The 27640-nt window shown below is 45.7% G+C and overlaps 1 protein-coding gene across 2 annotated transcripts in view; it reads left to right on the top strand.

Moving 5' to 3' along the window:
• The window catches only part of LOC121004292 (zinc finger protein 692-like), a 403767-nt gene that overhangs the window by 224582 nt on the left and 151545 nt on the right, over positions 1 to 27640 (top strand). For both annotated transcript variants that reach the window (XM_040436456.1, XM_040436455.1), the window contains exon 6: positions 15496 to 15657. In XM_040436456.1, coding sequence (XP_040292390.1) covers positions 15496 to 15657 — 162 coding nt within the window. The remainder of the gene's footprint in view (positions 1 to 15495; positions 15658 to 27640) is intronic.

The raw sequence follows: 27640 nt of genomic DNA, 5'->3' as shown, positions 1-27640 counted from the left end.
AATACCGCAGCATGCTGCGCTTTTTGCTCCGGCCAAAAATCCTGAAGACTTGCCGCAAGGCCGGATCCGGAATTAATGCCCATTGAAAGGCATTGATCCGGATCCGGCCTTAAGCTAAACGTCGTTTCGGCGCATTGCCGGACCCGACATTTAGCTTTTTCAGAGTGGTTACCATGGCTGCCGGGACGCTAAAGTCCTGGCAGCCATGGTAAAGTGTAGTGGGGAGCGGGGGAGCAGCATACTTACCGTCCGTGCGGCTCCCGGGGCGCTCCAGAGTGACGTCAGGGCGCCCCAAGCGCATGGATCACGTGATCACATGGATCACGTCATCCATGCGCATGGGGCGCTCTGACGTCATTCTGGAGCGCCCCGGGAGCCGCACGGACTGTAAGTATACCGCTCCCCCGCTCCCCGCTCCTACTATGGCAACCAGGACTTTAATAGCGTCCTGGGTGCCATAGTAACACTGAACGCATTTTGAAGACGGCTCCGTCTTCAAATGCTTTCAGTACACTTGCGTTTTTCCGGATCCGGCGGGCACCTCCGGCAACGGAAGTGCATGCCGGATCCCAACAACGCAAGTGTGAAAGAGGCCTTAGATGCGGGTGCGTTGCAGGAGAATGCGCGCGAGTGCAAAACATTGTAATGCGTTTTGCACGCGCGTGAGAAAAATCTGCATGTTTGGTACCCAGACCCGACCCCGGACTTCTTCACAGAAGTTTGGGTTTGGGTTAGGTGTTGTGTAGATTTTATTATTTTCCTTTATAACATGGTTATAAGGGAAAATAATCGCATTCTTAATACAGAATGCATAGTACAATAGGGCTGAAGGGGTTAAAAAAAATAAAAAATAAATTTAAATCACCTTAATCCACTTGCTCGCGCAGCCCGGCTTCTCTTCTGTCTTCATCTTTACTGTGCACATGATCTGTGCACATGATCTTTTACCATGGTGATGGATCATGTGACGGACCATGTGATGACCGGAGTGACGTCACCAGAGGTCCTTTTCCTGTGCACAGCAAAGATGAAGACAGAAGAGAAGCCGGGCTGCACAAGCAAGTGGATTAAGGTGAGTTAAATTATTTTTTTAACCCCTCCAGCCCTATTGTACTATGCATTCTGTATTAAGAATGCTATTATTTTCCCTTATAACCAAGTTATAAGGGGAAATAATAATGATCGGTCTCCAATCGTCTCCTAGCAACTGTGCGTGAAAATCGCACCGCATTCGCACTTGCTTGCGGATGCTTGCGATTTTCACGCAGCCTCATTCACTTCTATGGGGCCTGCGTTGCGTGAAAAACGCACAAAATAGAGCATGCTGCGATTTTCACGCAACACACAAGTGATGCGTGAAAATCACTGCTCATGTGCACAGCCCCATAGAAATGAATGGGTCCGGATTCAGTGCGGGTGCAATGCGTTCACCTCACGCATTGCACCCGCGCGGAAATCTCGCCCGTGTTCAAAGGGGCCTAAGGGTGTGCACACTTATGCAACCATATTATTTTATTTTCATATTTTTTCTTCCCTTTACCTAAAAGATTTCAGTTTGTTTTTCAATTGAGTTGTACAGTTTTATAGGTCACATTAAAGGTGGAAAAAGTTCTGAAATAATTTATCTTTTTGTCTAATTTTTTTCACATAGAAACCTGACATTTTAACAGGGGTGTGTAGACTTTTTATATCCACTGTATGTGTGTGTGTGTGTATATATATATACACTCACCTAAAGAATTATTAGGAACACCATACTAATACGGTGTTGGACCCCCTTTTGCCTTCAGAACTGCCTTAATTCTACGTGGCATTGATTCAACAAGGTGCTGATAGCATTCTTTAGAAATGTTGGCCCATATTGATAGGATAGCATCTTGCAGTTGATGGAGATTTGAGGGATGCACATCCAGGGCACGAAGCTCCCGTTCCACCACATCCCAAAGATGCTCTATTGGGTTGAGATCTGGTGACTGTGGGGGCCATTTTAGTACAGTGAACTCATTGTCATGTTCAAGAAACCATTTTTCCAGTCTTCAACAGTCCAATTTTGGTGAGCTCGTGCAAATTGTAGCCTCTTTTTCCTATTTGTAGTGGAGATGAGTGGTACCCGGTGGGGTCTTCTGCTGTTGTAGCCCATCCGCCTCAAGGTTGTGCGTGTTGTGGCTTCACAAATGCTTTGCTGCATACCTCGGTTGTAACGAGTGGTTATTTCAGTCAACGTTGCTCTTCTATCAGCTTGAATCAGTCGGTCCATTCTCCTCTGACCTCTAGCATCCACAAGGCATTTTTGCCCACAGGACTGCCGCATACTGGATGTTTTTCCCTTTTCACACCATTCTTTGTAAACCCTAGAAATGGTTGTGCGTGAAAATCCCAGTAACTGAGCAGATTGTGAAATACTCAGACCGGTCCGTCTGGCACCAACAACCATGCCACGCTCAAAATGGCTTAAATCACCTTTCTTTCCCATTCTGACATTCAGTTTGGAGTTCAGGAGATTGTCTTGACCAGGACCAGGGCCATGTGATTGGTTGACTAGATAATTGCATTAATGAGAAATAGAACAGGTGTTCCTAATAATTCTTTAGGTGAGTGTATGTATATATATATATATATATATATATATATATATATTGATCTATACCTCTATATACATATATAGATAAAGTATAAGTATATAAAATATATATGTATATAGAGATATAAGGGCTCATGCACACGGCGGGTCTGCAATGCATGGTCACCGACCGTGGGACTGCCGCATGCGGATCGCTGATCCATTCACTTGAATGGGGTCCGCAATCCACATCAGACGGTCCGCACCACAAAAAAAATATGCACTACTCCATAGTGCTTCTGTGGGCTTCTGATCCGTGCCTCCGTTCTGCACCGCATCTCCAGGATTGTGGACCCATTCACATATTTGGTGAGGCACCAAAATATAAAAAAAGTCAAGGGAGGTGAATACTTTTGCAAGGCACTGTATATATGTGTATATAAAGAAATATACTTACTGATCTACATCGGCCGGGTTAACGGCCGATGTAGACGCTCTGAGAAGTGAGGAACCCCTGGACTACTGGGTATGCAGGCTTGACCTGTGTCCAGAGCTGGCACATTTTGCCATGGAACTCTTGGCTTGCCCCTCGTCAAGTGTCCTGTCCGAAAGGACGTTCAGCGCAGCAGGGGGGGATCGTGACCGATAAGTGCACTTGCCTAGCTCACGACAGTGTGGACTACCCCACATTTCTAAAAATGAATTAGGCATGGATCTCTGAGAAATTCAACACCTGTGACGACCAAGTGTAATTGAATGTCCTCATGCCAGCCCACACATATCCGCCACCACCCAGAACAAAGAATGGTCCTTGTCTTATGTATATACAGCGGCATAAAAGGTCTTTTCTGTCAGGTGAATGCCTAATTTTTGGGGTCTGTACTGGCCTACAGTAAAAATTTTATCCAGTTACTGCCTAATGTACCTCCAGTCACATCATCACAAATTCTTTACTGTCAGGTGAATGCCTAATTTTTGGGGCCTGTACTGGCCTACAGTAAAATTTTTATCCAGTGACCGCCTAATGTACCTCCAGCCACATCATCACAAGTTCTTTTCTGTCAGGTGAATGCCTAATTTTTGGGGCCTGTACTCCCGTGGCCTAAAATAACATTTTTCTAGGCTCCAGCAGGGCACATTTTTGAGAGTTTCCCTTTAAGACGCATAAAAATGGCCCCTGATTAAAATACATATTTGTGGGAATTTTTTCCAATGATCCCCCTCTGGTATGTCACTGTCCATGTTGTGGGACTATTTGTGCACTTGTAGTAAGTTTTTGGTGTCTGCAATTATGACCTGAAGGTTTTTTAGGTTTGCCTGCCACTATAGTCATCGGGGCCTGCCGCTAACGCGCGGTTCGCGAACATTTGAACGCGAGTCGTCCCGGCCGATGTTCGTCCATCACTATCTTCACGGTGGCTCAGTGGTTGGCACTGGTGCCTAGCAGCGCTGGGGTCCTAAGGTTCGAATCTGACCAAGGGAAACATCTGCATGGAGTTTGTATGTTCTCCCCGTGTTTGCGTGGGTTTCCTCCAGGTACTCTGGTTTCCCCCCACACTCCAAAGACATACTCATAGGGACCATAGATTGTGAGCCCCATTGGGGACAGTTGGATGCTAATGTCTGTAAAACGCTGTGGAATATAGTAGCGCTATATAAGTGCATAAAATTTATAATAATAAATCTTCTTATATAGTGTATGTAAACTTCTGGTTTGAACTGTACTTCAGAACCCAGATGCCATATTAAAGAAGATTTAAGGAATTTCTGACATTTAATCTAGGATCTGCCTCACATTTATCAATCTGGGAAGCCTTTAAGGCATTCGTTCGAGGCGTATTAAAGGGGTTGTATTTTTCTTTTCTTTTTTTTTTATTGATGACCTATCCTCCGACTCCATTGCACCCCAGCCGATCAATTGTTTGAAGAGAAAGCAGCACTCGTACCAGTGCTGCCTTCTCTTCATTGTTTATCTGTTCACTGTCACACCATTACAGCTAAGCTGTCTTATTCACTTCAATGGTACAGCTCCTTCCTATTCACTTGAATCTGATATTGATCTGTTCCACTGCCAGTTCCTACTGTGGTGAAGAGGGCACTGTTAGAGGAACCTCTTCAACTGGATGAACTTGAGGAGGCCTTAAAAAGTTTACAGAATGAGAAGGCCCAGGGGAAGGGGGCCTCCCACGTGAATTTCTTAAGAAATACAAGGATTTCTTATTACCTCAACTTCCTGCTGTATTTGATCAAGCTTTTATAGAGGGGAGGTTACCGTTCAATGTAGGAGGCCTTAATAATAGTCTTGCCCAAACCGGGTAAAGACCCAAAAAAGGCAGACTCTTATCTTCCTATTTCCCTTTTGTGTACAGATGTGGAAACATATAGCTAAAGAGCTAGATAACAGATTAATGAAGGCTATCCTCTGTCTTGCTTATGGGAGTCAGACAGGCTTTATGCCGGGGAAATCTACTTCAATCAATATCAGGAGATTGGTCCTCAACATGCAGTTATCCAGTGATGATTCTGTTGGTAGAGCGACTCTTTTTCTTGACACTGCAAAGGTTTCGACACAGTTGAGTGGAAGTTTCTGTGGGGTGTGCTAGACGCTATGGGTTTAGGTCCTCGATTCACGGTACCTTGTGAGTGAAGCTGTTATTTGGCAATCCTAGAGCCTTTATCAGAACTAATGGACTGCTGTCTGAGTCCTTTGTATTGGAGAGGGGTACCAATCAGGGGTGTCCATTATTGCCATTACTCTGTGTGTTGGCAATTCAACCTCATTTGATATGCCTTAATCAGGTCATCTTAGATTTTGAGATATGGTTCCTTACAGGAGAAAATGACACTATATAAAGATGATATATTAATGTTTTTTGGTAATGTGGAATGTTACCTGTCACCTGCAATGCTTCTAATTGCACATTTTGCCACCTATTCAGGCCTTTCCATTAATTGGGATAAATCGGTGTTGCTTCTATTATCCCCTCTTCCTAAAGCCTATCTAGTGCACATAGCACCACTTCAGGTAGCATCTACTTTTAAATACTTAGGTTTACAAATATATTCTCTTCCTCAGGAATAAATTACTCTTAATTTGCTCCCAATATTGGTTAAGAGTGTTGAGAAAATAACCACCTGGTGTGAGCTTCCACTCTGTCTGATTGGTAGGGCCAATCTGATAAAAATGGTGCTAATGCCGCAATTCCTATACATTCTTCGTAATAGTCCTATCTGTATCCCAATGCGCAAATGTACAATGCCTATTACACCCTTTAGGTTGGAGTAGACAGTTTCCAAAATTCAGGCTAGAAACCTTACAAAGAAGTAAAGATTGTGGGGAATGGGGATACCTAACTGCTGGTTATGTTTCTTAGCCGCACAAACCCAACAATTTAATAATTGGGACACTGTTTGCAATATGGGGTCTGTGGGTACCTTAGTGCTGAACCTTATGGGTGGCAGGCCACCTGCATATATACTGGAATTGGGCTCTGTCATCCATACCCCTGACAATGCACCAAGTCGGCTTGATTTCATTAAAGTTTTGCAGAAGATGAAAGTACTCGCCAAAATCTCGGGGTCTAATGCTCTCAACTCCTTTGACACAATCGTAAACTATCAGAAGTAAAAGGTTTGGTTGGGTTTCACCTTTGGGGAAAAAGGGGCATTTACTGATTGTCTCAGAGTTTGGGCTCCCAAATTCTTATTTCTATCAGTATCTCCAACTCTGACATGCTTTAGATGTGCAGAGTAAAACGCTAGATCTCACTATCCACAATTCACTCCTAATAGAGCAGGTCATGTTAAGGGAAGAAACTAAGTGGGTCATTTCTATTTTATATCGTCTTTTGCTTTCATTTTATCATGAGCAGTTTCCCTTGCAATCACATGAAAAACGGTCACAAGATGTAGGCACTCTAACAGATGCACAGTAGGCGGAAGTATGGGACAGTCTTTAAATGGGATACCAAGCACTATACCAAGCACAACTTCTATAGAATGTACGGCACTGTGCTTGGTAGGCACTGAGAAGGTCATTTTGCTCACAGGAACACCGGTGCCTTCTCAAACAGCTGAGCAGTGGGGTCCTGGATGTTGGACCCCCACCGATCAGATATTGATGACCTATCTAAATCCTGGAAAACCCCTTTGTGAAGCTCACAGACTTTCACAATTCTTTCTGATTCAGGCCTGTTTCACTCGACCGTATGGCTTTCAGTATTTTGTGGTCCGTTTTTCACGGATCAGTTGTTCCATTTTTTGTTTCCGTTTCTATTCTGTTTTTCCGTATGGCATATACTGTGTACAGTAATTAGATAGAAAAAATTGGGCTGGGCATAAAATTTTCAATAGATGGTTCCGCAGAAACGGAGTGGATACGGAAGACATACAGATGCATTTCCGTATGTGTTCTTTTTTTTTTTTGCGAACCCATTGACTTGAATTGAGCCACGGAACATGATTTGTGGGCAATAATAGGACATGTTCTATTTTTCAACAAAACTGGAAAACGGAAATACGGAAACGGAATGCATACGGAGTACATTCTGTTTTTTTTGCGGAACTATTGAAATGAATGGTTCCGTATACTGTCCTTATACGGAACGCAAAAAAGGGCACGTATACAGAACGCAAAAACCGTTCATGTGAACGAGCCCTCACAGGGTGTATAAGACACCTTTGTTTTTCACAAGATAGGAGTATAGGATACATCTGATTGTCCTAGATGTGGCATTTTTCATGCTCATCATCTTCATATGTTTTGGGAGTGCACTGCTCTGGGCTCTTTTCGGCAGGCGATCTTGGACATCATCTTTATGGTATATGGGATATATCATCCTGTTGAGCCCATGTTATGTATTTTGGAGCTTTTGCAGAATAATAGTCCAGAGGGTATTAATATAGGTATTTGTGGCTTAATTTATCAGGCAAGGAAACAAATGGCAAATTATTTGATTAGAGGAGTAATTTTTGCTGTAATCCCAATAATCTAGACAGGGATTTTTAATACTGAGTTTTTTCTGTAGCCATGTGTGATCTCCAGGTGTCAAATGTACATGCCCGTCTGTGACTGAGACCTAGTCATGATGTGCTGTGTGGGTGCTGTTCTTGTGGGGAAGGGAAGGTTGGCAAAATTGTTTTCTGCCATTTTGTTCTGCATTTATCCCTTTTGTTTTATCTGTAAGGGGTTTATGACCGTTTGTATTGTAACACTATGGGGGTCATTTATTAATGTGTTCACGCCAAAGATGTTTTGCGGCAAAATTTTTCAAAGTGGCCAAAAAAGGGGGAGTGGTGTGGGCAGGGAAGATGGCGGTTAAGCATTTTCCACGCCAGTTTTTGCAGTGGAAAATTACCTTAAACTACACCTGCAAGGGAGCTGGTGTAGATTAAAACATGTCATGTGGCCGACAGTAGTAGTTGCCAAAGTTACGTAGAGGCCACGTAGCATAGCCACGGAGTTATTCAATAAAATGTACCTGTATAGCGCCACCTACATATTTTTTTTCTTTCTTATATCTTTGTCCTGCTCACTGAGATGCCCACACGTGCTCAGTTTCATCCTTCAACTGCCTCATGAGTTGTGATAGGGAGATCACGCCCCCTTTGCAGCGGAAAAGACAATCCCCTTGAGCTGTCAGCTTGATATACAGTTGTGTTCAAAATTATTCAACCCCCAATGCTGTAAAGGGCTTTAGGGAATTTAGTGTACATTTGTAATTGTGTTCAGAATGAAATCTTACAAGGACTTTTTAAAGAACCAAATGCAACTAAAATGACATCAATTGTTTTTGTAATACAGTATTAAATGTTTTTTTTTGTGATTTCTTCATTGACACAATTATTCAACCCCTTAAAGACTACCACTCTTAAGAACAGAGGTTCATTCAAGTGTTTTCGATCAGGTATTGAAAACACCTGTGGATGTCAAGGAGCAGCAATCAAGCATAATAAGCACCAATTAGGCAGATTTAAAAGGACTGTGATACTCAGCTCCTTCTAGACATTTACTGGTGTGTTTACAAACATGGTGAAGTCAAGAGAATGGTCCAGAAAGACAAGAGAAGAGGTGATTTCTCTTCACAGGAAGGGCAATGGCTATAAGAAGATTGCAAAGATGTTAAACATACCAAGAGACACCATAGGAAGCATCATTTGCAAATTCAAGGCAAAGGGCACTGTTGAAACGCTACCTGGTCGTGGCAGAAAGAAAATGCTGACTTCGACTGCTGTGCGCTACGTGAAGCGCAAAGTGGAGAAAAGTCCCTGTGTGACTGCTGGGGAACTGAAAAAAGATTTGTCAGATGTGGGTACTGAAGTTTCAGCTCAGACAATAAGGCGCACACTGTGTAATGAAGGCCTCCATGCCAGAACTCCCAGGCGCACCCCCTTGCTGTCTCCAAAGAATAAGAAGAGTCGACTGCAGTATGCCAAAAGTCATGTGGACAAACCACAAAAGTGTTCTGTGGACTGATGAAACAAAATTAGAACTGTTTGGGCCCATGGATCAACTCTATGTTTGGAGGAGGAAGAACAAGGCCTATGAAGAAAAGAACACCTTGCCTACTGTGAAGCATGGTGGGGGGTCAATCATGCTTTGGGGCTGTTTTGCTTCTACAGGTACAGGGAAGCTTCAGCGTGTGCAAGGTACCATGAATTCTCTTCAGTACCAGGAGATATTGGATGAAAATGTGATGCAGTCCACCACAATCCTGAGGCTTGGGAGACGTTGGACCTTTCAACAGGACAATGATCCCAAGCATACCTCCAAGTCCACTAGAGCATGGTTGCAGATTAAAGGCTGGAACATTTTGAAGTGGCCATCGCAGTCACCAGACTTAAATCTGATTGAGAACCTCTGGTGGGACTTAAAGAAAGCAGTTGCAGCGCGCAAGCCTAAGAATGTGACTGAACTGGAGGCTTTTGCCCATGAATAGAGTTGAGCGAACACCTGGATGTTCGGGTTCGAGAAGTTCGGCCGAACTTCCCGGAAATGTTCGGGATCCGAACCCGATCCGAACTTCGTCCCGAACCCGAACCCCATCAAGTCAATGGGGACCCGAACTTTTGGGCACTAAAAAGGCTGTAAAACAGCCCAGGAAAGAGCTAGAGGGCTGCAAAAGGCCAGCACCTCCAAGGCATAAAAGGCTAGCTCTGGCCACGTGGACAATTTGGAGACCCAGAAGTTGAATGGGGCCGAACCATCAGTCAGTACGTGGAGGGGTGTGCACAGGTACTGTTCCACCATGTTAGTGAAATGTTGCCTCCTGCTAACACGTTCCGTATCAGGTGGTGGTGCACTTAGCTGTGGCGTGTTGACAAAACCTTTCCACATCTCTGCCATGCTAACCCTGCCCTCAGAGGAGCTGGGCGTGACACAGCTGTGTTGGCGACCTCTTGCTCCTCCTCTGCCTTCGCCTTGGGCTTCCACTGGTTCCCCTGTGACATTTGGGAATGCTCTCAGTAGCGCGTCTACCAACGTGCGCTTGTACTCGCGCATCTTCCTATCACGCTCCAGTGTAGGAAGTAAGGTGGGCACATTGTCTTTGTACCGGGGATCCAGCAGGGTGGCAACCCAGTAGACCGCACACGTTAAAATGTGGGCAACTCTGCTGTCGTTGCGCAGGCACTGCAGCATGTAGTCGCTCATGTGTGCCAGGCTGCCCAGAGGTAAGGACAAGCTGTCCTCTGTGGGAGGCGTATCGTCATCGTCCTGTGTTTCCCCCCAGCCACGCACCAGTGATGGGCCCGAGCTGCTTTGGGTGCCACCCCGCTGTGAACATGCTTCATCCTCATCCTCCTCCACCTCCTCCTCATCCTCGTCCTCCTCGTCCTCCAGTAGTGGGCCCTGTCTGGCCACATTTGTACCTGGCCTCTGGTGTTGCAAAAAACCTCCCTCTGAGTCACTTCGAAGAGACTGGCCTGAAAGTGCTAAAAATGACCCCTCTTCCTCCTCTTCCTCCTGGGCCACCTCCTCTTCCATCATCGCCCTAAGTGTTTTCTCAAGGAGACATAGAAGTGGTATTGTAACGCTGATAACGGCGTCATCGCCACTGGCCATGTTGGTGGAGTACTCGAAACAGCGCAACAGGGCACACAGGTCTCGCATGGAGGCCCAGTCATTGGTGGTGAAGTGGGTCTGATCCACAGTGCGACTGACCCGTGCGTGCTGCAGCTGAAACTCCACTATGGCCTGCTGCTGCTCGCACAGTCTGTCCAGCATATGCAAGGTGGAGTTCCACCTGGTGGGCACGTCGCATATGAGGCGGTGAGCGGGAAGGCCGAAGTTACGCTGTAGCGCAGACAGGCGAGCAGCGGCAGGGTGTGAACGCCGGAAGCGCGAACAGACGGCCCGCACTTTATGCAGCAGCTCTGACATGTCGGGGTAGTTGCAAATGAACTTCTGCACCACCAAATTCAGCACATGCGCCAGGCAAGGGATGTGCGTCAAACCGGCTAGTCCCATAGCTGCAACGAGATTTCGCCCATTATCGCACACCACCAGGCCGGGCTTGAGGCTCACCGGCAGCAACCACTCGTCGGTCTGTTGTTCTATACCCCGCCACAACTCCTGTGCGGTGTGGGGCCTGTCCCCCAAACATATGAGTTTCAGAATGGCCTGCTGACGTTTACCCCGTGCTGTGCTGAAGTTGGTGGTGAAGGTGTGTGGCTGACTGGATGAGCAGGTGGAAGAAGAGGAGGAGGAAGCTGAGTAGGAGGAGGAGGAGGAGACAGGAGGCAAAGAATGTTGCCCTGCGATCCTTGGCGGCGGAAGGACGTGCGCCAAACAGCTCTCCGCCTGGGGCCCAGCCGCCACTACATTTACCCAGTGTGTAGTTAGGGAGATATAGCGTCCCTGGCCGTGCTTACTGGTCCACGTATCTGTGGTTAGGTGGACCTTGCCACAGATGGCGTTGCGCAGTGCACACTTGATTTTATCGGACACTTGTTTGTGCAGGGAAGGCACGGCTCTCTTGGAGAATTAGTGGCGGCTAGATTTCAAGTAGGCCTCAAATACCAGAAACTAGTTATTTTGAGAATGGCAAATTTGGGAATGCTTTTTCAACCCAGAACAAAAAGTGTGCTTTTACGGTCACTACAAATAACTTAAACAGCTAAAACAGTGCAGATTTGGTTGAATAGAGATGTGAGACCTGTTTTTTTTTGCGCTGTGTGACAGGTATAGGTTTAATCACAGAATCACACTTCTATCAGCACGCTAGCGTGTGTCTTAGGTTTTTCTGAATGACACTATCAATACCTTCAATGTAAGATTTTCTTTTTGGGATAGATTTCAAGTAGGCCTCAAATACCAGAAACTAGTTATTTTGAGAATGGCAAATTTTGGAATGCTTTTTCAACCCAGAAAAAAAAAGTGTGCTTTTACGGTCAATACAAATAACTTGACCAGCTAAAACAGTACAGATTTGGTTGAATAGAAATGTCAGGTCTATTTTTTAGGCGCTGGGTGACAGGCTCAACTTGCCCCTGATGTAATATATGGCCAAAAAATAACCACACTGTTGATGGTTAAATGCACTTGGGTGACACAGGCTCAGCCTGCACCAGATGTAGTATATGGCCAAAAAATAATCAGACTGTTGATGGTTAAATGCACTTGGGTGACACAGGCTCAGCCTGCACCAGATGTAGTATATGGCCAAAAAATAATCAGACTGTTGATGGTTAAATGCACTTGGGTGACACAGGCTCAGCCTGCAGCTGATGTAGGATATAGCACAAAATAACCACACTATCGATGGTTAAATACACTTGGGTGACACAGGCTCAGCCTGCAGCTGATGTAGTATATGGCCAAAAAATAACCAGACTGTTGATGGTTAAATGCACTTCGGTGACACAGGCTCAGCCTGCAGCTGATGTAGGATATAGCACAAAATAACCACACTATCGATGGTTAAATACACTTGGTGATAGCTCGTGCTGGCGCACCACAAGTCACAAAATGGCCGCCGATCACCCCAAGAAAAAAAGTGATCTAAAAACGCGCTGGGCAGCCTCAAAAAAGTGAGCAAGTCAATAATAGCACTTCAATGATCCACAGCTGCAGATCGATCACAGAATGAAGTCTTTTGGAGGAGTTAATCTGCCTAATCTCGCCCTAACCTCGCAGCTGCAACCTCTCCCTATACTGATCATAGCAGAGTGACGTGCGGCGCTACGTGACTCCAGCTTAAATAGAGGCTGGGTCACATGGTGCACTGGCCAATCACAGCCATGCCAATAGTAGGCATGGCTGTGATGGCCTCTTGGGCCAAGTAGTATGACGCTTGTTGATTGGCTGCTTTGCAGCCTTTCAAAAAGCGCCAAGAAAGCGCCGAACACCGAACCCGGACTTTTACGAAAATGTTCGGGTTCGGGTCCGTGTCACGGACACCCCAAAATTCGGTACGAACCCGAACTATACAGTTCGGGTTCACTCATCCCTACCCATGAAGAATGGGCGAAGATACCCGTAGATCGCTGCAAGACACTTGTGTCAAGCTATGCTTCACGTTTAAAAGCTGTTATAACTGGAAAAGGATGTTGTACTAAGTACTAAGATTGAATGTCACTTGGGGGTTGAATAAAACTGATAATGATGTGAGCACAGAAAAGACATTTGTGGTTATTTCATTATAAATGTTATGTTATATTTGTCTGACTTACAAGTGCCTCTTTGATTTAATTGTAAACAAGATGACTGAAATGATCAAAATCAATGTCAAACTGGCCAAAACAGTCAATTTCAGTGGGGGTTGAATAATTTTGAACACAACTGTAAATCTAGCAGAACAATGAATGGGGAGATCTCTGGATCCAAGTGAGGTACAGGGCTGGTTCTAGCTTTGTTAGAAAGAGATTGTCGTGTACTATACAATGTCCAATTTTTTTTACATTAGTCACAGGATAACACCTTTAAATATTACTTTATTATAAATATATTCCCAAATCGGGGTAAATAAAATGCCTGCTTTCCTTTTAGTACACACAAAACCTGTCCTAATCACACAGGAGTTACTTCAGAACACTGAGCTGAAGAGTTGCCTCTTCACTGCTCTATTTGTCAGAGATTATGAGAGATATACCGTAATAAAATAATATATATTTAAGGAAAGACTGAAAATTATGAAAATTGTATATTTTTCCATATTTTTTTTCTACCTGTTACAAAAGGTTTCAAGACCAGAAATTTCTAAAACCATTACCGTATGTTTGTACCATGAAAACGGATGTTATTTGTGTAATTAATCTACTGGCTTGGCTCGCTGAAATACTTCAAAAGGCCATAGTGCATTTTGGATTTTGAATGCACGTCATTACAGCCAGTACAGATGTTGTCCAGCACTAAAACAGAAGCTCCTTCAAGGTGACTTTCTTATGTTGTCCCCTAAGGTATTCATCTTGGAGAAATTTAGACATTTTAAGCTTTTGGCATTTTTTTTCCAATTTTTATTTATATGCATGTGTATACCGTATATTACTCAGAACCCCTACCCCGTGATGTTACATATAACTAAAACGAATACCTAGATTTTTTATTTATTTTTTTAACACCGCAAAAAGGGGAAAAAAAGTGTGTACGTTTGTATATTTTACATATCAAAAGTCTGTTATACTATTGTTAAAATGAATAAAAAAATTTTTTGTTTATAAACGAAAAAGGGGGAAAAATGTGTGTGTGTGTGTGTGTGTATAGTCTGCTATACTATTGCTAATATGTTTATTTTACTTTTTAATTTTATAATTTTTATTTATTTATTTTTTTACAGCCAGCAGGGCTCACATAAAAAATGCTGCACCCCTATTGCAATCTTTGTAGCACCCTACTACACAAAAAGCCACACAGTAAGACCACTTGGGCTGGTTTCGGGCATCCTTACTGTGACGGCAGCTGTCTAATGACAGCTTGGTCACAGCAATCTGCTGAGCCACCTGGCGCTGGCACATCACAATGTAACCTTACACTTTTATACTTTGGGTATAAAAGCTTACCATGCACAGTTCGCCCCCATTCACATAACCACTGAGGGCATCGACTTTGCTTGCTGCAGTGAGCATGTGCTGGCTTCTTGTAAAGTTGGAGGAGGCGGAGCTGGGAGAGACAGCAGTGAGCAGCGGCAATGTGGTTATCGGAGTGCAAACTGTGCACATGCGGGATCTTGGGAATTTGAGATGATGATGTAACATGAAAGGTTTGGCCAGACAATACACTGGGGAGGAGTTAGGCATGCAAAACACCTAGAGGCCTGGGCACTTACAAGAACGCTGCCCCTGGGCACTTGTGAGCCCTCATTTGCATAACATTCTAACCTCGTTTTTACAGCTTTACAGAATTGGACCAAAACAAGAAATGTACAGTTATTATTGTGTCTGCATGTGCAAGAACGCAATGTAAGCAGTTTAAAACATGAAAACTTGGTGACAGACTCCCTTAAATTACCTTTGCACAATATAAACCCATTTAAAAAATGCAGGACGACTTGTACTTTTTTTGTATCATTTTGGGGTACAAAACACTTTTGAGGGTAATTGCCCCTCATCAGTGCAGAGCAGAGAGTACTGGCTTAACTGGGTGAGAGGCATGTGTCCGGGTCAGGGGGGAACTAATTATCCTTAGGGAGAGAGCACCGTAAATCAGTGTGAGGAGACTTATAGGCCATACATGCTCCTCTGGAATTCTGGGAGGGAAGGGATGCAAATGAGCTCTTAACAAGCTCTGCCTCTAATGCCACCAGATGTCACTGATGACGGGCAATCACCCTGAAACAGCTGTCTGCAGATTAGATGCTGGCTTATTTAATATCCAAGTCATGTCTCAAGGCTTATTTTAAGAGCTGAACATTGATGTATAGGATAGCTGCCTTACATCTGGTGGCATTAGAGGCAGAGCTTGTTAAGAGCATGTTTTCTTTGTGTATGTTTTCTTATAGTTTAGCTGCTGATGAAGAACAGAAGGAGCCACTTCCAGCAGAATCGCAGCATAAGAGTGCGCAGACGTCAAGAGCAGTCAACCGGGAGCAGGACACTCAAATGAAAGTGCATGAAAATGAGGAGCTACACAGTAACCAGTGCAAAGACAAAAAGACAAGCCGGTAGGTAAACTTTCACAATCTCATGGTCATCCTTGTTTCTTTCAAGTTGTGCTGTCTGAAGACAATTGACCTCATGAACCTTCTTTCAGCACCATGCAAGTGAGAGAGGCATTGTTTGGCTGAGTTAGGGTACTTTCACACTAGCATTAAAGTTTTCCGGTATTGAGTTCCATCCTAGGGGCTCAATACCAGGGCTGTGGAGTTGGAGTCGACGAGTCGGAGGCAATTTTGAGTACCTGGAGTCGGAGTCGGCAAAAATGAACCGACTCCGACTAAATTTAAATTGGAATAAAAAATAAAAAAAACAAGTTTAAATGTCCCAATTCACAACAAGTTATAATTAAAGGGAATCTGTCACCTGCTTTTAGCATTTTAAGCTTTTAACATTGCCATGTTCAATAAAGTACCTTATTTCCTGCAGTGGTCTTCTGCTGGAAGAACGGGGTATTTCTTGAAGGTAGGAGATTGGGCTTCAAATTAAGGCGGGCTGGGCACTGCAGGGGGGCGTCACTGGGCTCCAGAGAGGAAAAAATACGCCCCTCTGGGCACCTTGGAGCTTCATTAGCATATCAGAAAAAGAGCTTTTGTTAATCAAAATGACAAAACGAAATAAAATAAGAAGACCACTGCAGGAAATAAAGTACTTTATTCATTGAACATGGCAATGTTGAAAGCTTAAAATGCTAAAAGCAGGTGACAGATTCCCTTTAATTACTTCTCTACTGTAAGAAGAAAGGCCAATGCATGCAGTGCGTCACGTTACCGCAAAACGAACACGTTAAGTGCCCATGAAGAAGCATGCTTTTCATATGCTTCACTATATGGCACACAACGCACAGTTAAGGAGCAGCAATACTTATACTTTCCATTGTGTTGTGTTCCGCTGTTACAGGGAACGCAACGCCCATGGTTAACCTAGCCTCTCACTGATAAGGGATTAAGTAAATATGTTTTTTGAAGGACTAGAGACACTTGTATAACTGAAGGGAATGCAGGGATCTCAAGTCTCCCGGACGTTCAGGGAGTCTCCCGCTATTAGATAGCGGCTCCCTGACGCCCGCATGTGAAACAATATATCCCGGAAAGGTTTACTCTAGTGATGTCCGGTTCATGAACGAATCGTTCTTTTTAATGGATTCAGTTCACTGAACCGGAGGAGTCGATTCCTCTGACTGAGCTGATCCGTGTGAAGCAGCTCAATCAGATAGCAGAGCAGAGAGATGCTGGCAGCAGGGAGGAGCGTAATCTGATCCTAGAGTGGAAGCCAGCCCCTCCCCTCCCCGCCCACCCCGGCCTGCAACCAATCAGAGCTCAGGCAAGCAGCTCTGAGTCACACACTGTACAGGAGGGAGTCTAAGAATCGAATGAGTCTACAGGTTAAAAGAGTCTAAAGATCCGACTTAGGGCTCTTTCACACCTGCGTTCGGGGCTCCGCTTGTGAGTTCCGTTTGAAGGCTCTCACAAGCGGCTCCGAACGGATCCGTACTGCCCCAATGCATTCTGAGTGGATGCGGATCCGCTCAGAATGCATCAGTTTGGCACCGTTTGGCCTCCGCTCCACTCAGCAGGCGGACACCCGAACGCAGCTTGCAGCGTTTTCGTGTCCGCCTGGCCGTGCGGAGCCAAACGGATCCGTCCAGACTTACAATGCAAGTCAATGGGGACGGATCCGTTTGACGTTGACACTAGGGTTGTCCCGATACCGATACTAGTATCGGGACCGATTCCGAGTTTTCTCGGCGGTACTCAGCCGCCGATACCCCGCCCCGATACATAAATAGAATACTATGGGCGTAACTATGGGCGGGGCCCGGTGCAGTCACTGTACTCTTACACCGGGCCCCGCCGCTCACCGAAGTATTTATAAACGTGAATCCTTATCCTGTTGTTAAGTTGAACTAACGCTGCCCTCTCCCATGTTCCCCTGTATCCCCACAGCACTTACTTAAGCTTCCATAGCAGGCAGAGCAGACGGCAGCAGTAACGTCACTCACTGACGTAGAGCGCCTGCTCCGCCCACTTTATGAGTGAAGCAGGCGGAGCAGGCGCGCGACGTCAGTGAGTGACGTTACTGGTGCCGTCCGCTCTGCCTGCTATGGAAGCTTAAGTAAGTGCTGTGGAGATACAGGGGGATACAGGGGAACATGGGAGAGGGCAGCGTTAGTTCAACTTAACAACAGGATAAGGATTCACGTTTATAAATACTTCGGTGAGCGGCGGGGCCCGGTGTATTGGGGGACACTGTTATGAGGGGGATCTGTGGATGACATATAGCAGTGTCATCCACAGATCCTCCCCATAACAGTTCCATCCACAGATCCCCTATAACAGCACCATCCACAGATCCCCCACCAAATAACAATGCCATCCTCAGATCCCCCCACCCCATAACAATGCCATCCACAGATATCCCACCCCATAGCAGTACCATCCACAGATCCCCATAACAGTGCCATCCACAGATCCCCCATAACAGTGCCATCCACAGATCCCCCATAACAGTGCCATCCACAGATCCCCATAACAGTGCCATCCACAGATCCCCCATAACAGCACCATCCACAGATCCCCATAACAGTGCCATCCACAGATCCCCCATAACAGTGCCATCCACAGATCCCCCATAACAGTGCCATCCACAGATCCCCATAACAGTGCCATCCACAGATCCCCATAACAGTGCCATCCACAGATCCCCCATAACAGCACCATCCACAGATCCCCATAACAGCGCCATCCACAGATCCCCCATAACAGTGCCATCCACAGATCCCCCATAACAGTGCCATCCACAGATCCCCCATAACAGTGCCATCCACAGATCCCCCATAACAGTGCCATCCACAGATCCCCCATAACAGTGCCATCCACAGATCCCCCATAACAGTGCCATCCACAGATCCCCCATAACAGTGCCATCCACAGATCCCCATAACAGTGCCATCCACAGATCCCCCATAACAGTGCCATCCACAGGTCCCCCATAACAGTGCCATCCACAGATCCCCCACATGACAGTGCGTCATCCACAGATCCCCCAAAACGGTCACATGACATTTAAAAAAAGTATCGGTATTCGGTATCGGTGACTACTTGAAAAAAAGTATCGGTACTTGTACTCGGTCCTAAAAAAGTGGTATCGGGACAACCCTAGTTGACACAATATGGTGCAATTTCAAACGGATCCGTCCCCCATTGACTTTCAATGTAAAGTCAGGAGTCCCTATTAATATACCATCAGATCGGAGTTTTCTCCAATCCGATGGTATATTTTAACTTGAAGCGTCCCCATCACCATGGGAACGCCTCTATGTTAGAATATACCATCGGATTTGAGTTACATCGTGAAACTCAGATCCGACAGTATATTCTAACACAGAGGCGTTCCCATGGTGATGAGGACGCTTTAAGTTAGAATATACTGAGAACTGTGTACATGACTGCCCCCTGCTGCGTGGCAGGTGCTGCCAGGCTGCAGGGGGCAGACCCCCCCCCTCCTCCTGTATTTAACTCATTGGTGGCCAGTGCGGCCCCACCTCCCTCCCCAGTATTAAATGTGACCAGTGCGGCCCCCCTCCCTCTATATTCATTGGTGGCCAGTGCGGCCCCCCTCTCTCCCCAGTATTAAATGTGACCAGTGCGGCCCCCCTCCCTCTATATTCATTGGTGGCCAGTGCGGATTCCCAGTATTAAATGTGACCAGTGCGGCCTCCCCTCTCCCCCCCCCCCTAATTAAAATCACTTCCCCCCCCCATCATTGGTGGCAGCGGAGAGTACCGATCGGAGTCCCAGTTTAAATCGCTGGGGCTCCGATCGGTTACCATGGCAGCCAAGACGCTATTGCAGTCTTGGCTGCCATGGTTACTTAGCAATAAATAGAAGCATTATACTTACCTGCGAGCTGCGATGTCTGTGACCGGCCGGGAGCTCCTCCTACTGGTAAGTGACAGGTCTGTGCTATAGGCAATGCGCCGCACAGACCTTTCACTTACCAGTAGGAGGAGCTCCCGGCCGGTCACAGACATCGCAGCTCGCAGGTAAGTATAATGCTTCTATTTATTGCTAAGTAACCATGGCCGCCAAGACTGCAATAGCGTCTTGGCTGCTATGGTAACCGATCGGAGCCCCAGCTATTAAACTGGGACTCCGATCGGAACTCTCCGCTGCCACCAATGATGGGGGGGGGGGGAAGAGGGGAGGCCGCACTGGTCACAATACTGGGAATCTGCACTGGCCACCAATGAATATAGAGGGAGGGGGGCCGCACTGGTCATATTTAATACTGGGAATCTGCACTGGCCACCAATGAATATAGAGGGAGGGGGGCCGCACTGGTTACAATTAATACTGGGGAGGGAGGGGGGGCCGCACTGGCCACTAATGAATATAGAGGGAGGGGGGCCGCACTGGTCACATTTAATACTGGGGAGGGAGGGGGGCCGCACTGGCCACCAATGACTATAGAGAGAGGGGGGCCGCACTGGTCACATTTAATACAGGGGAGGGAGGGGGTCTGCCCCCTCCTGCCTGGCAGCACCTGATCTCTTACAGGGGGCTATGATTCGCACAATAATTGTGCGGATAAAATCCCCCTGTAAGAGATCGGGTGCTGCCAGGCAGCAGGGGGCAGTCATGTACACAGTTCTTTTAGTATATTCTAACTTGAAGCATCCCCATCACCATGGGAACGCTTCTGTGTTTAGAATATACTGTCGGATCTGAGTTTTCCCGAAGTGAAAAATCAGATCTGAAATAAACAGTTATGCAGACGGATCCGTTCTGAACGGATGCAAGCGTTTGCATTATAGGAGCGGATCCGTCTGTACAGACACCAGACGGATTTGCTCCTAACGCAAGTGTGAAAGTAGCCTTAGAGACTAATTCGATTCTTTGAGTTAAAAGAACCGTGAGTCACTAGAACAGTTTACACTTAGGCCTCTTTCACACTTGCGTTGTCCGGATCCGGCGTGTACTCCACTTGCTGGAATTACACGCCGGATCCGGAAAAACGCAAGTGTACTGAAAGCATTTGAAGACGGAACCGTCTTCCAAATGCGTTCAGTGTTACTATGGCAGCCAGGACGCTATTAAAGTCCTGGTTGCCATAGTAGGAGCGGGGAGCGGGGGAGCAGTATACTTACCGTCCGTGCGGCTCCCGGGGCGCTCCAGAGTGACGTCAGAGCGCCCCATGCGCATGGATGACGTGATCCATGTGATCACATGATCCATGCGCTTGGGGCGCCCTGACGTCACTCTGAAGCGCCCCGGGAGCCGCACAGACGGTAAGTATACTGCTCCCCTGCTCCCCACTACACTTTGCCATGGCTGCCAGGACTTTAGCGTCCCGGCAGCCATGGTAACCACTCTGAAAAAGCTAAATGTCGGCTCCGGCAATGCGCCGAAACGACGTTTAGCTTAAGGCCGGATCCGGATCAATGCCTTTCAATGGGCATTAATTCCGGATCCGGCCTTGCGGCAAGTGTTCCGGATTTTTGGCCGGAGCAAAAAGCGCAGCATGCTGCGGTATTTTCTCCGGCCAAAAAACGTTCCGTTCCGGAACTGAAGACATCCTGATGCATCCTGATGCATCCTGAACGGATTTCTCTCCATTCAGAATGCATTAGGATAATCCTGATCAGGATTCTTCCGGCATAGAGCCCCGACGACGGAACTCTATGCCGGAAGACAAGAACGCAAGTGTGAAAGAGCCCTTAGACTGATGAGCAGGCTGCAGCAGTGATAAGGTTAAGGGACAGATGGGCAGTCAGCAGAGATAAGAGAAGTGACATGACACAGAGTTTAGATTACAGGTTGAATTAACCCTTTAGGGTCAAATTGGCTTCTCAAGGAGATATATATGTTAAAGGCATCCCTTCTTCTGTCTCATTCAGTAGCTATATAACAATTGAGAGAGATGTATTTTTTTTTAAATACATTTACACATTTAACCCTCCATTTTAATTATATTATTTACCCCAGTGTTAAATTCACACCCCCTGGATGCTTGATTTTTTTTCCTACAGTGGGGTAGATAATTACACACAGGGTTTTAAAGAATAAACTTCCTGACTCAGACCAAGAGCCGACTCAGCGAGTCAGCAAGTGAATCGAAGCATCCGCACATGCGCATTGCGCAACCTAAGCTTCGGTTCACTTGTTTCTTGTCAGCTCAGCGAGTGAACCGAAGATTCGATTCATGAATCGGTTCATTTGAAAGATCCGAACTTCCCATCTCTAGTTTACTCACAGTAAACCTTTCCGGCAACCTGCAGCAGTGTCTCCTTCTCAGCGCGTGCGCACAGTGCAAGAAGAAGCCGATGCCAGCAGTCCACAACGGCGCATCAGGCTGAGCCTGTGCGCACGCGCGGGATCTCAAAGAGGGAGGGAAAGGGAGAGGCGGCACTGAGGAGTAGAAGGCGGCGCTGGGCACTAACGGCGATGCGTGCGGCCGGGCACCATGCATCCACAGACCTCCCCTGCTTGGGCACCTTAATTCAATGATTGACAGGTTAGTAAAACCTGTTTTTCCGCAGAATAAAGCCACAAATAGCTTTTATAAGGCCACCTTAGAAATCAGAATGCTACCCTGGACATGAGCATATGTTTAGCTCACAGGGCTTATAGGTGGTGACAGAATCCCTTTAACCACCTCAGGACCGCCGTACGCAGGATTGCGTCTTTGCGGCGGTCCTGTTGTTCTGGGTGGACGCGCCGGTGCGTCCTCTCGCGAGACGCGAGATTTCCTGTGAACGCGCGCACACAGGCGCGCGCGTTCACAGGATCGGAAGGTAAGCGAGTGGATCTCCAGCCTGCCAGCGGCGATCGTTCGCTGGCAGGCTGGAGATGTGATTTTTTTAACCCCTAACAGGTATATTAGACGCTGTTTTGATAACAGCGTCTAATATACCTGCTACCTGGTCCTCTGGTGGTCCCCTTTGTTTGGATCGACCACCAGAGGACACAGGCAGCTCAGTAATATGTTGCACCAAGCACCACTACACTACACCCCCCCCCCCCCGTCACTTATTAACCCCTTATTAGCCCTTGATCACCCCTGATCACCCCATATAGACTCCCTGATCACCCCCCTGTCATTGATTACCCCCCTGTCATTGATCACCCCCCTGTAAAGCTCCATTCAGATGTCCGCATGATTTTTACGGATCCACTGATAGACTGATCGGATCCGTAAAAATCATACGGACGTCTGAATGCAGCCTTACAGGGGAGTGATAAATGACGGAGGTGATCACCCCATATAGACTCCCTGATCACCCCCCTGTCATTGATCACCCCCCTGTAAAGCTCCATTCAGATGTCCGCATGATTTTTACGGATCCACTGATAGACTGATCGGATCCGTAAAAATCATACGGACGTCTGAATGCAGCCTTACAGGGGAGTGATCAATGACTGTGGTGATCACCCCATATAGACTCCCTGATCACCCCCCTGTCATTGATTACCCCTCTGTCATTGATCACCCCCCTGTAAAGCTCCATTCAGATGTCCGCATGATTTTTACGGATCCACTGATAGACTGATCGGATCCGTAAAAATCATACGGACGTCTGAATGGAGCCTTACAGGGGAGTGATCAATGACTGTGGTGATCACCCCATATAGACTCCCTGATCACCCCCCTGTCATTGATTACCCCCCTGTCATTGATCACCCCCCTGTAAAGCTCCATTCAGATGTCCGCATGATTTTTACGGATCCACTGATAGACTGATCGGATCCGTAAAAATCATACGGACGTCTGAATGCAGCCTTACAGGGGAGTGATCAATGACTGTGGTGATCACCCCATATAGACTCCCTGATCACCCCCCTGTCATTGATTACCCCTCTGTCATTGATCACCCCCCTGTAAAGCTCCATTCAGATGTCCGCATGATTTTTACGGATCCACTGATAGACTGATCGGATCCGTAAAAATCATACGGACGTCTGAATGCAGCCTTACAGGGGAGTGATCAATGACTGTGGTGATCACCCCATATAGACTCCCTGATCACCCCCCTGTCATTGATTACCCCTCTGTCATTGATCACCCCCCTGTAAAGCTCCATTCAGATGTCCGCATGATTTTTACGGATCCACTGATAGACTGATCGGATCCGTAAAAATCATACGGACGTCTGAATGCAGCCTTACAGGGGAGTGATCAATGACTGTGGTGATCACCCCATATAGACTCCCTGATCACCCCCCTGTCATTGATTACCCCTCTGTCATTGATCACCCCCCTGTAAAGCTCCATTCAGATGTCCGCATGATTTTTACGGATCCACTGATAGACTGATCGGATCCGTAAAAATCCATACGGACGTCTGAATGCAGCCTTACAGGGGGGTGATCAATGACAGTTGGGTGATCACCCCATATAGACTCCCTGATACCCCCCCTGTCATTGATCACCCCCCTGTCATTGATCCCCCCCCCCCCCCCCCCCCCCCTCTGTAAGGCTGCATTCAGTCTTTTATTTGGCCCAAGTTAGCGGAATTTTTTTTTTTTTCTTACAAAGTCACATATTCCACTAACTTGTGACAAAAAATAAAATCTCACATGAACTCACCATACCCCTCACGGAATCCAAATGCGTAAAATTTTTTAGACATTTATATTCCAGACTTCTTCTCACGCTTTAGGACCCCTAGAATGCCAGGGCAGTATAAATACCCCACATGTGACCCCATTTCGGAAAGAAGACACCCCCAGGTATTCCGTGAGGGGCATATTGAGTCCATGAAAGATTGAAATTTTTGTCCCAAGTTAGCGGAACGGGAGACTTTGTGAGAAAAAAATAAAAAATATCAATTTCCGCTAACCTGTGCCAAAAAAAAAAAATTTCTATGAACTCGCCATGCCCCTCATTGAATACCTTGGGGTGTCTTCTTTCCAAAATGGGGTCACATGTGGGGTATTTATACTGCCCTGGCATTCTAGGGGCCCCAAAGCGTGAGAAGAAGTCTGGTATCCAAATGTCTAAAAATGCCCTCCTAAAAGGAATTTGGGCCCCTTTGCGCATCTAGGCTGCAAAAAAGTGTCACACATCTGGTATCGCCGTACTCAGGAGAAGTTGGGGAATGTGTTTTGGGGTGTCATTTTACATATACCCATGCTGGGTGAGAGAAATATCTTGGCAAAAGACAACTTTTCCCATTTTTTTATACAAAGTTGGCATTTGACCAAGATATTTATCTCACCCAGCATGGGTATATGTAAAAAGACACCCCAAAACACATTCCCCAACGTCTCCTGAATACGGCGATACCAGATGTGTGACACTTTTTTGCAGCCTAGGTGGGCAAAGGGGCCCACATTCCAAAGAGCACCTTTCGGATTTCACTGGTCTTTTACCTACTTACCACACATTAGGGCCCCTGGAAAATGCCAGGGCAGTATAACTACCCCACAAGTGACCCCATTTTGGAAAGAAGACACCCCAAGGTATTCCGTGAGGGGCATGGCGAGTTCCTAGAATTTTTTATTTTTTGTCACAAGTTAGTGGAAAATGATGATTTTTTTTTTTTTTTTTTTTTTCATACAAAGTCTCATATTCCACTAACTTGTGACAAAAAATAAAAACTTCCATGAACTCACTATGCCCATCAGCGAATACCCTGGGGTCTCTTCTTTCCAAAATGGGGTCACTTGTGGGGTAGTTATACTGCCCTGGCATTCTAGGGGCCCAAATGTGTGGTAAGGAGTTTGAAATCAAATTCTGTAAAAAATGACGAGTGAAATTCGAAAGGTGCTCTTTGGAATGTGGGCCCCTTTGCCCATCTAGGCTGCAAAAAAGTGTCACACATCTGGTATCTCCGTACTCAGGAGAAGGTGGGGAATGTGTTTTGGGGTGTCTTTTTACATATACCCATGCTGGGTGAGAGAAATATCTTGGCAAAAGACAACTTTTCCCATTTTTTTATACAAAGTTGGCATTTGACCAAGATATTTATCTCACCCAGCATGGGTATATGTAAAAAGACACCCCAAAACACATTCCCCAACTTCTACTGAATACGGAGATACCAGATGTGTGACACTTTTTTGCAGCCTAGGTGGGCAAAGGGGCCCACATTCCAAAGAGCACCTTTCGGATTTCACTCGTCATTTTTTACAGAATTTGATTTCAAACTCCTTACCACACATTTGGGCCCCTAGAATGCCAGGGCAGTATAACTACCCCACAAGTGACCCCATTTTGGAAAGAAGAGACCCCAAGGTATTTCGTGATGGGCATAGTGAGTTCATGGAAGTTTTTATTTTTTGTCACAAGTTAGTGGAATATGAGACTTTGTAAGAAAAAAAAAAAAAAAGAAAAAAATCATCATTTTCCGCTAACTTGTGACAAAAAATAAAAAGTTCTATGAACTCACTATGCCCATCAGCGAATACCTTAGGGTGTGTATTTTCCGGAAATGGGGTCATTTGTGGGGTGTTTGTACTGTCTGGCCATTGTAGAACCTCAGGAAACATGACAGGTGCTCAGAAAGTCAGAGCTGCTTCAAAAAGCGGAAATTCACATTTTTGTACCATAGTTTGTAAACGCTATAACTTTTACCCAAACCATTTTTTTTTTACCCAAACATTTTTTTTTAATCAAAGACATGTAGAACAATAAATTTAGAGCAAAATTTATATATGGATGTCGTTTTTTTTGCAAAATTTTACAACTGAAAGTGAAAAATGTCATTTTTTTGCAAAAAAATCGTTAAATTTCGATTAATAACAAAAAAAGTAAAAATGTCAGCAGCAATGAAATACCACCAAATGAAAGCTCTATTAGTGAGAAGAAAAGGAGGTAAAATTCATTTGGGTGGTAAGTTGCATGACCGAGCAATAAACGGTGAAAGTAGTGTAGGTCAGAAGTGTAAAAAGTGGCCTGGTCTTTCAGGGTGTTTAAGCACTGGGGGCTGAGGTGGTTAATCATATGCTTAAATATAATAATTTGGGACAGGGTAATGAGCCCAGTCCTCCACACCATAGAGCAAAGTGTGCAGATACTGCATATGTTTGGAAAATGTAATAAAAAGTTTGTGAAAGAAAAAAAAAAGAAAACCTCCCTGAAATTAGTTTTTGCAGGTTGGGATGTCTGGGAATGGATAGTCAATAGTTCAAGACTGAAGCTGTAAACCATTTGAAAAACTGCTGTCATTCAGCTAAGGCTATAAAAACTTGTAAACTCAGATTGTCAGCTTAAACTTTAAACATGACTATGGGATTCTACTAGGGAAATCATGTTTTAAAATAAATGCCCTTCCTCTGCCCCTTACTGGATCCTCCCACTGCCCTATCTTTAGCAGAAGATCAGCACACAAAGGAGAAGGCAGCAGCTTCTGCTCAACTACCTCTCTCTGCTATAAGAGCTTAGAAGAACTTGGTGGAACAGCTGTATGTTGCCTTTCTTTCCTTCAAGGAATGTATAAAATACATTTGCATATTAAATACAGAGGAGTCGGAGTCAGAAGTACCAAAAGCGGAGCATTTATCTACCGACTCCACAGCCGTGCTCAATACCGAAAAAAAACTAATCAGTTTTATCCTAATACATTCTGAATGGAGAGCAATCTGTTCAGTATGCATTAGGATGTCTTCAGTTCAGTCACTCTTACGTTATTTGGCCAGAGACAATACTGCAGCATGCTGCGGTATTTTCTCAGTTCAAAATTCCGGAACACTTGCCGGAATGCCTTATTTTCCATTGAAATGCATTAATGCCGAATCCGGCTCCAAGTGTTCCAGCAAAACGGATACGCAGACCTTTAAAAATGCAAAAAAAAATTACAATACTGGATCCCTTTTTCCGGATGACACCGGAGAGACTGATCCGGTGTTTCAATGCATTTGCAACGGAACTGCCTGCCGGATCTTCACAATGCAAGTGTGAAAGTACCCATCCATTAAATGTCTTACGCTATTTTCACACTAGCGTTTTAGTTTTCTGGTATTGAGATCCATCATAGGGGCTCAATAC

Source organism: Bufo bufo, chromosome 6, assembly GCF_905171765.1.
Source record: "Bufo bufo chromosome 6, aBufBuf1.1, whole genome shotgun sequence".
Classification (NCBI taxonomy): domain Eukaryota; kingdom Metazoa; phylum Chordata; class Amphibia; order Anura; family Bufonidae; genus Bufo; species Bufo bufo.
Note: the sequence above shows the minus strand (reverse complement) of the source record. Positions and strands in the feature narration are given on the sequence as shown.